General features: G+C 63.5%; 1 protein-coding gene across 1 annotated transcript; it reads right to left on the reverse strand.

Moving 5' to 3' along the window:
* Positions 1-1,212: 1,212 nt before the first annotated feature.
* On the reverse strand, positions 1,213-6,285 carry BESB_017610 (uncharacterized protein; the record flags this gene model as incomplete). The annotated part of the gene is made up of 2 exons (XM_029360476.1): positions 1,213-1,288; positions 1,799-6,285. 2 exons carry the CDS (start codon positions 6,283-6,285, stop codon positions 1,213-1,215), a joined length of 4,563 nt encoding a protein of 1,520 aa, XP_029216452.1.
* Positions 6,286-13,318: the final 7,033 nt, after the last annotated feature.

Genomic DNA, 13,318 nt, shown 5'->3' on the forward strand with positions numbered 1-13,318 from the left:
CATGGAAAAACGGAGTCGCGAGGCACTTCTCGACACTTCCTCTCCACGCCCTCTCAGTCCCTTCATCCCCGCTTTCCTTCCCCCCCCTTTCCCCTTCAGACTCTCCGCCAGCCGCTCTCTTCGGGCGCGGCTCACGCGGAGGAGATGGAAACACGTGCTGAATCGTGGAGCACACCAGGCACTGCACGCGACCAAAAGTTTCCGCCGGGAAATTGGTCTCGAAAAACACCACTCTCTGCCTCCCGTCCTCTCTCTCTCGCAGACACCAGAAAAAGAAATTGGTCGCGCCCGCTTGCCGCGACCTACCGCCCACCGCCACGAGGACCCTCCACGTCGCGCGCGTTCAGTATGACTGTGCGTGTGTATCTCGGGCCTGCGCGACGGTTGAGACGAGCCAGGCGGCTCGTCTCAGGGCGGCGATGACGCTGAAAGAAAGGCCGGGTAGGCGTGCGAGGCGTGGAGTGAGTGCACCTGGCGGATTTTCGCGGCGCCCGGCTCCTCCCGCCCACGCCCCCACCAGCTGCGACAGTTGACACGCGAGCCTGCAGCGGAGACGCGGACCAGAGAGCAGCGGGGGAGACACACGCGGAGACGAAGCACACAGGCGCTGCGGACAGGAACGAGAACGACGTAGACGACACCCGCGGCGGCGCGCCTACACCGGGGAGGGAGCCGCCCGCTTCCGGCACTCTAGTGTGCTTCGCGCAATTTCTCCCGCGACAAAGGGGAAGTGAAAAACGAGAGCTCTTCGTCTTCGAAACCTCTCTAGGGCGCACCGGACGAAAACGCAGCGCTAAAGGAGTAGGACGAAGAGAGGGAGAGCGGAGGGGGGGCAGGAGGGGGCGAGGGGAGGGGTCGCTTCGCCTGCGCAGCGTCGCGCGGAGAGGACAGCACCCGCTTCACTCACTCACTGCCTTGATCGGCGGCGCTTGGCGCGGCACGCGCCGACCTACACATACATGGCCGCTACACATATGCGCAATACACATTCCCGTGGAATACACGAAAGTATGAAATGCGACAGCTACCGGAAACCCCTATACACGGACAGTGATGCGTGACGGAGCAGGGAACAAAGCAACATGATTCTCCCCCGAAAATATACTCGAGGGGGTGGGGGGGGGCAGGAGGGGAGGAAAGGACCCACTCGACACACCGCTCTCTCTCTCCTCTGCGGCGTCCCACGCACTCGAAAGAGACAAACTACTCACCTCACACTCTCCCCCGCAGGACGGTGAAAAACAACAGGCTAACAGCTCCCTCCCCCTGGCCTCCGCGCTTCGGAGTCCTGCGAACGCGCATGCATACACACAACTATACAAGCATATCGAGAATATGCGCATATGCACACGCATATCGCTAGGGCTCTCCTCCGCGCCTCCCTTCTTCTAGGCGCGCCTACTATTTTAACCACGACTCTGGCAGGTCGCAGGACAAACCTCCACGCTCCCTGTCATCTGCACACGGCGAACGTCTCCTGTTGACTTCTTCTATCCCAAGCACGCAGGTCGGTCCCCTTCCCGCGACAGCGGCCGCCAAGCCCCCTGCCACCCTTTCGCAGGCTCCTCCTCCTCTACTCTTCTCTTCGCCGCCAGGTCTACAGTGGGATCGGCTGCGAAAGGCTTCTCTGCATCTCCCTCGTGGGCGACGCGTTGGCGACCGGCGGCTCACAGGCGCCCGTCACTCCGCCGGCGTTTGCGAGGAAAGTTCTCACGAGGCGCCTACTCGCGCAGCTCGCCCGCCCCCCCTCCTCGCCCTCGCGCCGCTCATCTGCGTCTGCACCGCCACGAGGGCTCACGCGCCCCGGCCGCTCGCCTCCTGCACGATGCTCCACGGCGCCGGAGCCGCCGTCCTGCGAGAAAACGAAGACGTGATGCTGCGTGAGAGAGGCAGTCGCTTGCCGCAAGTCGTCGCTGAGAGCTGCCATGCGCCCGCTTGCGCCGCAGGCACCCGCGCAGGCAGCCTCGCAGGCCGCGTGGGGGTGTCCGAGCTCCACGCCGTCCCGCCGCTCCATCCTGGCTCGCCCTTCGGCCTTGGGGGGAGGGGGGGGAGCGCGCGGCAGAGGCTCCTCTTCTTCCTCAGCGAGGACGGAGAAGACGAGTGAGCGCCGCGAGAAGGACTGCCCCCCTCGCCCCGCCCTTCGTCGCCGGCAGCCTTGCCAGGCAGCGCGTTCAGGGGCGACTCGGGCGACCGCGAGGAGAGCGCCAAAAAGCATCCGAGGCCGTCTGTCGCCGCACTGCCGAAAGCCACCTGCGCATCGGGCGGTGCCACGGTGCTCGCTGTCGAGTTCACCGACCGCCCCGAGCCCAGACGCTGCGGGGGCGACTCGAACACCGGGCTCTCGTCCGCGTCTTCGTGCGCCACGGGATTCTTCTCCGTCGGCGTGGCTGGGCGCAGCTGATCCGACAGACCCCCCGCCGCGACGCCTGAGCCGCTGCACGCATCTGGAGACGCCAGCGCGGGAGGAAAGAATCCCAGGCGTGACAGCGAAGTCGCGACGCAGGACGGGCTCAGCACGCAACGCACGCGGTCGCCGCCGCGTCCCCCCGGCTCCCCGCAGGGACTTGCCGCCGCGGTAGCTCGACTCGCACGGACGCCCGCCGCGCACGAAGGTCCACCCGCGTCGCCGCTGTCGGGGGCCGCGCACGCAGGAGGCGAGCAGGGCGCAGCTGCGTCTTCTCCTCGCAGCGGCCGTCTCTCGCCCTCGCTGACCGACGCAGGCGCCGCAGCCGGCGGCTGGGACGCGGAGACGAAGAAGAAACCCGAGGCCGCGAACGCGCCCGACGGAGTCCTGGCACGTCCTCTCGCAGAGTCTTCGCTTTCGAGGCCTCCTTCCCAAACCAGCGGTTCGCCGCCCGTTGAGGCAAAAAAGGCCGCACGGCCTGCTACCGAGGCGACTGCGCCGTCTCGGTTGTCGCCAGCCACTGCTGAGGACGAGAGGGCCTTCAGGGGGCGGGAGTCCTGCAGCGCACCCGCGAGCGCCACGCAGGGACGTCTGGCGGCGTGTGAGGCGAAGAAAGACAGCCGCGCTGCTTGCGCGCCTGACTCCCTCTCCTCCTCGCGACTCTCCGCGCGGCTGTCATACGGGCCGCGCTCCCTCGACTCGGAGCAGGTCGCCTTTGACTTATGCATCTCAGGCAAGTCTCTGCGGACTTCGCGGCGTCCCTGTTTCCTGTCAACGTGCCCGCCCCTGGAGGACTCGCGCGGGGACGGATCTCGCGGTCGCGGGATGCCTCGCCCTGAAAAGAAGGAAGAAAAGGAGAGCGAGCCAGCGTAAGACACCGCAAACAGGCGGCGCTTCGCTTCACTTGCAGCCTCGCCACTCGAGTCGCTCCCGTAGTCTCCGCCTCCTCCTGCCTCCCCGTGACCTGCCGGCAACGCCGCGCCCCCGCGGGCTCCGCTGTCGTGTCTCGCCGCGGGCGGCGGCCACAACAGCTGCCTCAGGACGTCTTCCCCGTCTGCATACCCCGCGGCGTCTTTCGCCAGAAACGACGGAAGAAGCTTGTTCATTCCCAGCGAGCCCACCACGTCCGCCTCCACAGCGCCTTGTCCTCCGCCGTGAGTCGGATTCGCGTCCGCCACTGTGCCTCGCTCCGCACACTGCGAGGCAACGGGCACGCCCATCGCAAGCCCCAGGGAGACCTGCAACCGGGAGAGGCCGCTCTCGACCCGCCCCCGAAAGAATGCGCGCGGCGCCTCCTCCTCTGCCTCTCCGACCCCCGCGAGCGGGCACCCCCTTCCCTGGGGCGTGCGTCGCGCGAAGACAGCGGAGAGCGCAGCCGAGAACGTCTCCTGTCGCGCGTCCGCAGCACCTTCCAGCTCCATGCATGCTGTCTGCCTCGCTCGGGTACTCGCCAGCAGCAGGCCCCCCTCCCCCCCTCGTTCACAGAGAAGAGGGCGCGCACTCGGCGGCGCCTCGACGTACAACACGGGTTGGGCAGTCATCTCTGCCTCGAAGCCTTGCGCCTCCGCCTGCCGCAAGGCAGCTGGGCAATCGTACAGGGCAGTCGAGCTCCGCGTGGTGCCGTCGTCGTCGTCGCAAACGGCTGCGAGGCCGCCGCCCTCCATGGCGACTCGCTCTCCCTCGACCGCCCCCCCCCTCCGCTGGGCTTGCGACGCGAAGGTCAGGAACGCCTGCGCCGCGTCGGCGCCGTCCCTGGCGCCTCCTCCGCGCTCCCTTTGGGCGCGCTCTCGAGTCGCCACGTCCGCCTCCCTCCACTCCAACGCGTGCACAGCGCCGGCCGCACACTGGACCGGGTGCAGCGAAGGCGCGGCGGCCTGCGAGCCCCCCCGCAGGCGCGGGAACCCGCCAGCGCCGACTTGGACGAAGGCCGCGCTGCCAGCCAGAAACACAGCGCCCGTCGGTTCCACCGAGGCGCACGTCCCCCGCCCTGGCGACTGCTCCAGCGTCCCTCGCAGCTGCACGCTGTTCAGACGCGCCTGCTCAGCCGCCAGTCGGCACCGGTTGAGCGCCAGCGCGGCCGCGGTCCCCGAAACGGCCTCGAGGGCGGCGTTCGCCGCGGCCTGCGGCGCGAGCTCGCACTTGGCCGCGACAGCTGCGGTTGCCACGAGTGCGGCTGCGTGTCCTTGAATCCGCCCGAAGCTCGCGGAGGGAGGGGAGCCCCGACCCGCGCACGCCAGCCCGTCCACGGCAGGCGCGAGAGACCGACTCACAGCCGAATCTTCACCGAGTCTGCCGCGCGCGCAGTCGTGCTTCACCTCGTGCTGCTCGCGCTCTCCCGTCGCCAGACACAGCGACTGCCGCTCTTCTCTTTCCGCGAATTTGACGCCACACGCAGAAGCTGCAAGCCCGCACAACTCTCTGACGGCGCCCGCGGCCTGCGCCAGCGCGGCGCGCCCTTCGCCGCAGCCGAGGAGAGCCACGGCACCCGCACCGTCGGCTCCCTCCGCCGGCCGCGCGCTGCTGGAGCAGCCGCCGAAGTGACTGGGCTGTTCGAGAGCTTGGTAGAGGCGAGCGAGCTGGCGGCGGGTGCCTGCCACAGGGTCGCCGACTTCCTCCGGCTTGGAGCCTCCGCGCGAGGAGATTGGGGCGCCGGCAGCCGCCTCTTGCGCGGTTCGCTGGTAGGCTGCTACTGCGTGCGCGAGGGCGGGGCGCTTCACGGCCTGCGGACGACTGGGCACATCCGGCAGGATAAAGGTCCGCGCCGAGAAGAACTCGTGCGGAAGCACGTGCAGGCGGAAATCCAGCAGAATGATGAACGTGACTTCGAGCCTGTTCAGTTCCTTCAGGGAGAGTCCGCCGACCTTTGCGTAGAAGCTGTTGCTGTAGTAGATGTCGTCAAAGAACTTGGAGGCCACTGTGAGCGCGGTGATGAAAAGTCTGTGAACGTTCAGCTTGTTCAGAGTGAATCCCGCGCGCCGCCGCACCAGGCGATCGATGTAAATGAGCGCGAGCACAAAACACTCGTTGGAGCACCGAAAAAAGCGCGCGAGGCGCTCGATGTAGTCTCCAATGCCAATCGACGGCTCCGCCGAAGAGTGGAAGACCGTAATCACGCCCTCCGCCCCAGACAGACGCAGATCCTCAGTCCCCTTCTTCGCCAGCCGGTTCAAAACCACGCCGATTGCGCTCACTGCGCGGTCGTCTGTAAAGGGGAGCGAAGGGCGCGTGGAGCCATGCAGCTGACACACGAACTCCGCGTGGACCCGCCCCGCCCCTGTCTCTCCGCGCCCGCACGGCTCCTCCTCAAAGCACGCAGGCGAGCGGGCGTGAGCCGCCCGACACGCGCCGTCCGCCCTCCGCCCCATCTCGACGGGGGGACAGGCCACGGGAAGCGGCTGCGCGCGCTGCACTGAGGCGGGAAACGGCTGAGGGCTGATTCCTTCCGGTTGCCTCGCGTACTCCCTCTCCCTGTGCCACTCCTGGCATACGCAGCCCCGCTCTGCTCCGACCCGCCAAAAGGGGCCTGTCGCGAGGCCTCCTGAGTTCTCCGAGGCGACGTCGCTGGGCTTCGAGAGGAGAGACGCCGCCGCAGAATTCAAATGCCGACTGTTCGAACAAAGCGAGGATCTCCTAGCTTGACTCGCGTCGTTCCACGCGGACAAGGCGTGCGCGAGTCCAGCGTCTGCACACGGCGGGCGGGCACCCGCCAGCGATGCCTCTTCTCTCGCGCGAATCATCGGGACAGTTGACGGCGGAGCGGGAGCGGAAGACGGATTCTGGAAAAATGCCTGTGCTGTCTCTGTCCTTTCCTTGTCGACTGCTTGGTTCACGGACTGCGGCCTCACGTCGGGAGAGATCGCTGGGGGGGCTCGCGGCGCCATCTCGTCTGCTTCTTCTCTTCTTCAGCCGTCTCTCTCTGTTACCTCTCCACTGCCCCGCGCTGAGAAGGGGGGTGAGCACACACGTTTGCAAGAGGAAAGAAGACCAAAGAAGCAGAAGAGGTAGAGAGAGAACGACGAACGGCAAGCGGGAAGAACGACGCAAAAAAGGCGCAAACTCGAGGCGGCGCTTCTCGTCCAGAAGAACACGTCCAGACAAATCTAGGCGAACCGAGGAAAACAAACGTCGATATCTTGCGGCGGAAAGTCGGGAATGAAATGCACAGTCTGTATTCGAAGATGGATGCTCCACGGGCCCTCGGCGCCCCCAAGACAACTAACGACGCACGCACCACGGCATCACGCCTTGCTCCTCCGGCCCTCCACAGACGCCCAACGCCTCTGCCACCGACGTGGAGAGAGGAAAACCGCGTCTTTCGGGAAGACGCACCGGAAACACACGGAGGCCGCCGTTGTGGAGGCCATCCACACAACCCTCTCTCTGCCGCCGCCCTCGCTGTACACACTGATTCGAAGTTTGTACCTACGGTCCCTGCACACGGATGTAGATGCATGGGATGCATGCATCCACATAGAGACGCCCGCGAATCACCAGCGGAGACGTCTGCACGTCGTGTGCGACCACGAATGCAGGCCTCTCCGCCCAGCAGCCTCCCTCGGCGCCGCGTAGCTGAAGGAGTGGAGGGGACGCGACAGGAGTTGGAGCCCAGGGACGCGGTAGCCCCGCCGCTCCTCGGTCGACGCACCCAGGCGCTAGGAAACCACAGGCGGGACTCCGTGTGCAGCCGCCGTGGAGCACGCCGGGGGAGACGCGTCCACGCACTCCCCTGCGCAGATTGATCGCCTCTAGGCGCCCGCGGGTGTGGGTCCTCAGGGAAACTTTCGAAAGCATCCCACGCCCCGCGTGCAATAGAGATGTCTGCCACCGCAAACAGACGATTCGCAGACGCTCGGGGTGCGCATTCTCCAAGAGACGCTCAAGCGGCGCTCTTCGGCATTCTCCTCGAAGAGAAAGCGCCCACGGTTTGAGGCAAGCAGCAGGGAAGAAAAGTGTCCAGGGTGCGGGGGACCAGCTGGAACGCTGCGCCAAACACGCACGCGGACAGATGGGCTATGGACGTGACCTGGCGGCGTTTCCAGCAGCTTCACCAGCCCGTTCGGCGCCCTCTGCGACGCACGCGCGACTCCAACGCGGAGAAGGCACTCTCCTCTGCGCAAGCAAACGGGGAGGAGTGAATCCCTCTGTTGTTGTGCGTGTGTCGGCGGTTCTCTGGGCGATGCGTTTGAGCGCCCTCGACGAGACTCGACGTGTGGGTCGAGGAGGGAGGCAGGGAGAGGTGGCGGGCGGCGAAGGACGTCTAGAAATGAAAATCATGCCAAAATGTGCGGAGAATGTAGGGTGCGGAAAACGGATGGAAGCAAAAGACACACAAATCGCCCCGGCGGGGCTCTCTCGAAGGGGTTGCGAGACTTCAGACTTGAAGCGGCGGACAGCAGGGGCAAGGAGACGATCGGCCTTTCTTCAACGCGAACTACTCTCCCTACCGGCCAGCGCCGGCAGCGTCTGAAGCAGAGAAGACGCTGCGCGCGCGAGCCAGAGAGGCGTCCTGAAAATACGTTGGAGGACGACTCTGTCTCCCCTGCTTCGCGTCGGCGGAGACACGGAGATCGGCGACGGACGACGACGACGGGCGTGCCGCCGCTGCTTCACCGGAAGTTCACGGGCGGCGCGGGTCGGCTGGCGCTCGACTGCAACCTCGCAACTCCGGGGCGCCTCTCTCTCGACTAAAAAGACAGACAGAGACCCCGACGCGTGAGCAGCGGAAGCTGGAAAAAATAGACGCCACACACATGGCCTCCGCCCGCCGGCGAAGAGGCAGGACGACACGCGACGGAAGACAGCTGCAGAAAACGGCGTAGAACCCGAGAGACACCGCCGCCCAGTTTGCCGGCGCGCAAGTGAGCCTTCTCCCGCCGTTCGCTCCTTCCTATCTCTTCTTCAGATTGTGAATCTGTTTCGGCAGCACGCAGCACCAGAGAGAGCGTCCCGCCTTCGCAGCAGCCGCGCCAGCACACACCGCCCGGCCCCAGGCCGCCGCGGCGTCGGAAGCCGCGAGGTCTACACACGCACGCCAGGTACGACTTCCTGCTAAACGATCGCTCGGAAAAACACAAAACGACGAGATTTGGCGAGTCCTCCTCTGGGCTGTCTCTCGGCTCGGAGTCCCTGAAAACGAAGAGGTGCACGTCCAGCGTCGTCGCAGAGTCTGCGCAGAGCGGGAGAAGGAAGACGACGTCCGCCGCGCACAGCAGGCACGACGACGAGACGGCGACACTGCCCTCCTCCGCGCGAGGCCTCGCAGCGCACGGAAGCAGAGAAAAGCGGAAAGAGCGGCGGCACGGAACAGGAGACACCACGAGCAGGCGCGTGGAGACCTCCTTTCTTGCTGGAAACCTCGGAAAGGCTCGTCGTGGTGTTGTTAGGCCTCTCTCACGCGCGGCACAAGTGAACGAACGGGGGCGGTACGTAGTAATGGTTTCTTGGAGCCACCCCGCGGGTACGATAGTCAGACGAGCGACAAATGCTAGGTCACGCAAACGATCAGAGACGAGGCGAAAAACGAGGCCACGGCCGGCCTCTTCCACTCCACCCAAACGCAGAGAAAACGCCCGTGTCGCGCAATAAACGCGTTACTCTCCAGGAAAAAGTCGACGGAAGAGAGGACGCAGAAGACGACAGCGCGTGGGCACTGCGACGGCTCTGGCACGCGAGCGCGAGAAGTCCACTCCACGCGTGAGGACAGCCAACTCTGGCGGGGTGAGGATGGGCTGCTCTTGGCTCCGCGCTTGCGTTTCGCGCGTGCCTCGTCGAAATTTGCGTCCAACAGAACAATGCCTCGCGTTCAGCCCCCGAAAACGTGCCCACAGAAAATGTCTGCGTCCTCAGCGAGGAGGAAAACGGAGAAGGCACAGCCAGCTCCGGCCGACGAGGACCTCTCAACCTCCTCCATCATGCGCGCGGATGAAGGACGCGCAGTAGCATGTGCAAAAAGAGGAGGCGAGTTCTCCCTTCCTCTGCTTTCCCGCTGCTGTGTATGCCACCCACACAACCCACACACTCTCTCCACGTCGGGGGTAAACACGGAGAGGACGAATCGCGCGGTCACTCTCCCGGCTGCCCGCAGGCTGCGTTGCGCGACACAGACACCACCCCGCGGGCGAGAGTCACCTGGGTGATGCCACAACCTCCGCTACCATGAAAACGTGTTGCCGCCCCCCGCCTGCCGAGAAGGCCAGCGGAGTGCCTCCCAGCCTGCCCCTTCCCCGCCTGGACCTCGCAAAGTGTCGTTGCCGGATGCGAAAACCACTGCGATGACGGCAGGTGCCCGGGGCCGCGCGCGACATGCGAACTGGTCCCGCGCGTGTGTTTGCTGGCGCACAACCAACTGGCGGCCCGAGGACAGACAGAGTTCCCTGACGCGGCGCGGCGGCTGCACTTATTCAGGCAATTCGTCCTGAGCACTGGTCTTCGAAGCCGCGTGGACATGGCGCTCGCCGCGGCTATCCCCCCTGTGCTCCACTACTACCCGTCGAGGTACTTGCCTCGTCGCACGCGGGCAATGGGGTGAAATCAACCCCCCGCCCACCCTGATCGACGACAGGTACACAAACCGCGGAAAAACGATCTTCCAAGACCGTGACGGGCCCTCCTCCCGCTGTGTGCCGCGTTCAACGCTTCGGCAGCGTCCGCCGCACTCAGGATGCACCGGAGGAAAACCGCGCGATCCGGTACCGCCGCGGCAATCTTGCTCTGTTTGTGTGTAGTACCATCAGCTCACACGCCTGTGTCTGTCTGGCAGCGCAAGTTGACGCGAGTACCGAGGGGGACGTCGATCGGTTTGATTACTGATTTGGCATCGGTTAGCCCGCTCTGCGGCACGCGGTGTTGGGACTGAAGGAGAGAAACGCTGGCGGGTCACGCGTCTACTCTACAGGTGACGGTTGATAATTTTTGTGGCATTCCAGCTCGAGGCTGTCGAGTGTGGCGCGCCGTCGAGCTTCATCTTGTTTCCAGTTTACGTATGCTAGAGCTGTGGGACCCCGCCTCCGTCGCTTCAACGAATTGAGGCACGACTGAAACCCCACCCAGCCAAGGTTTCACTATGCTGGCCTTCCTGGCATTTCCGTAGGAAGTGCTGTTCGCACGCAGTGTCAGCCGGCGTTGAGGGCGCGCAGCAAGACGAATGTTTCGTCGCTGCAGGCCCGTCTAGTCAAAGTCTCCACCATTAGCACACCGCAAGGTTCCCCCTGTTCTAGGGAGGAGCGTGTAGTTGCGTCCTCACGCGTCCTGCGCCGTCGACGGGTCGACGGGTGTCAAATGTTTGCAGTCATGACCTCCGTTTACCAGTGCGATAGCCCAGCTTTAGGAACGGCACGGAGGACGTGGTCTCAAGCGCGCCCTCTTCTTCGCTGGCGGCCTGCAGTACTCCCTCGTCCACTCGTGCGGTAGTAGACGAACTCGTTCTGTGCTAGCCAAGGTACACACAAAGTCGAATATTCGTCTGCGGGCGGTATTAGGAAGTGTTCTATGGTTGCGGCCTAAACACCGTGTATGAGCGCCCGGCGATGCAACGGGTGTCGAGACTGAACGATGGGGCGGATCGGTGGTTACGGAAGGCCTTTCACGTGGAAAAACTTGATTCAGTACTTGCATGGCGAGGGCCGCCAGCGTTGAGACAGCACGTTTACAACTGGCTGCACGCCGTTTGTGTCGTGTCGACCCCGCTGCGGTGCGCGAGACTGCTTCGTGTCGCGGACGGTGCTGTGAATGCAGCGAAGTGAACGCCGAGCGCCGCTACACAGTTACGTATGAACGTGCACTCTGTATCGTGGGCCTTTGCAGCTAGATCAGCTCGCTGACCATCGCACCAAAGATTACAGGCTGATTCCAGATTATGCTTGGCAAGGCCAGCCTCGACTGGTCTAGGGCGGACGTCGGAGGTGTGTATCTCTCGTAGCAACACCTTCCCGATGAACCTCCGCAGCCCTGGGGAGTTTTGAGTTGTTCTGGGAGGCGTGTAGGGAGCACACGCAGCCGTGCTTCCTCGGCAACTCGCAATATAGACCTGAGACACCTCGGAGCTATTTCAATACTTCTCGAAAAGTCGGTGCATCCTTCACCTGGTGCAGTCAACGGCTACGGCGCAAGCGCGGGAACATTCTGCCGTAGTCACCGAAGCACCCATACAAGCGGTAACAGGCGCTCACTTCTGCTCCAGTCGCACCGTGCTCCCCTCAACGTTGAGTAGTACTGAGGCACCGTAGCGAGCAAGGAAGAGGTGGAAGGAGGGAAGGGGGCGGCGTGGCGCCAGAAGCGTAGCTTGTGTCCGGTGACGAGAATGCAGACTCCCGGCCTTTGTCGAGTTCATGAACAGTGGCTTCAGTTCTGGCGTAGCGAGGACTGGTTGTCAGGGGAAACATACATCGAGAGTTTCTTCGAAGAGAACAGAACACGAGGTCGTAAACCCAGGCATGAGACAGTTGCGATCCGGTCACTTCCGGACGTGCAGCTTCCCCTTCCCCGCAGTGCGACTCCGCTACGACAGTCTCGCGGGAAGAAATAACGGGACCGGACTACAGTGTCGAAAGCAACTGCAAGGGTAGGCGTTTCGCTACGACATCCGTGAAAATACGGCGTCTCGACTCCTGCTCGACACCCTCCCAGCCTGATGCTTGACTCTGGCCTACCCCGCCGCACCTCGGCAACTCCCTACCGGCCTAGCGTTGCAGAGACAAATGTGGTACGCCGGGAGTGCTAAGATTTGTACAATTTATAGCTATGGTTGCCTTTTTTAGAGGCACTGACTTGTCGTCTTCCGTTCAACTAGTTGCTTGCCGGCAACAGTGCATATATCATAGACACGCAGTCCTGCGAGTACGCGGTTCCCGGGCACTGACGCACACGAAGGAAATCCATGTCTCCGCAGGTCACATTCATACGTGTGCTGGTTTCTCCTGTTAACCGGAAGGAAAATGAGACTAGCTGCAGGAGCATGTACGCCGATTTTGTTCAGCACGTCATCAAGAAACAGGCTCCCCTGAAGGTGCGCACCGACCTGGGTTGAACCGTTTTGCTTCACTAGTATCGGCATCTTGCCAGTGTTCGAACGCAGCAGTCGGGGCGACAGCTGGAGCAGGACAGAGGGGTTCTCGGGTACCCGACACGGGAGTACGCGACCGTTAACATGCTGGACACACGGTTTTCTGGAGTTGTAAAGGCCACGTAAAATGAAAGGTTCACGCTGATCTGTACGATCGCGAGGTCATTACCGAGCTTCGGCTTATGAGCGAACGCCCCCCTCGATTTTAGCGTGTGCTCCAGTGTCGTCCTCGTTGCGCCAGCTGGCGGGGGCAGAGGCACGGGCTGGAATTTCGTAGCGTTGAAACTAAGGGGGGCTTCGGGTAGAACCGTTACCCTGTGGTTCCTAGCAAGATTTTGGCAGATTCGAGATGCGGTGTTTCTTGTCTGTATCGGTGAGAGGTATTTCTTACGCGATATCGCCGGCTTCTTGATTTGTGTGTTTCACGGATTCACAAGTCGACATTAGCGTATAGCACCAAGGCGCACGATGTCCACGCCACGCACTCTACTCGGCTCTCGCATAGTGGCCGTGTCACGGAAGCTCTTCTCTCTCATGACGCGCTTGCCCTCGGCAGGAAGGTGAGAGCATACACTCCGCCCTCCTCTCACCGGATCTCGGGGCGCCGGGGTCTTCCTGCGTAAGCGCGCGTGCCGAGGACAAATTGGGCTAGACGGAAGTGAACGGACGCATATTTTGGCTCTCGTCTTGCAGTTCGTAGGAGACGGATTTTCGCACACCTTTCCGAGGCGGAATTAGTTTTTTCGCTGCCTTTTTGCCGCTCGTTTCCTTCGCTTGCGCCACGTTCCTGGGCGTGCGCTCTGGTATGTGCGAAGCATCTTCCCTGCTACTCCCCCCACGTGCCTCTTCTTGCC

The sequence above is a fragment of the Besnoitia besnoiti genome, chromosome X (assembly GCF_002563875.1).
Source record: "Besnoitia besnoiti strain Bb-Ger1 chromosome X, whole genome shotgun sequence".
Lineage (NCBI taxonomy): Eukaryota > Apicomplexa > Conoidasida > Eucoccidiorida > Sarcocystidae > Besnoitia > Besnoitia besnoiti.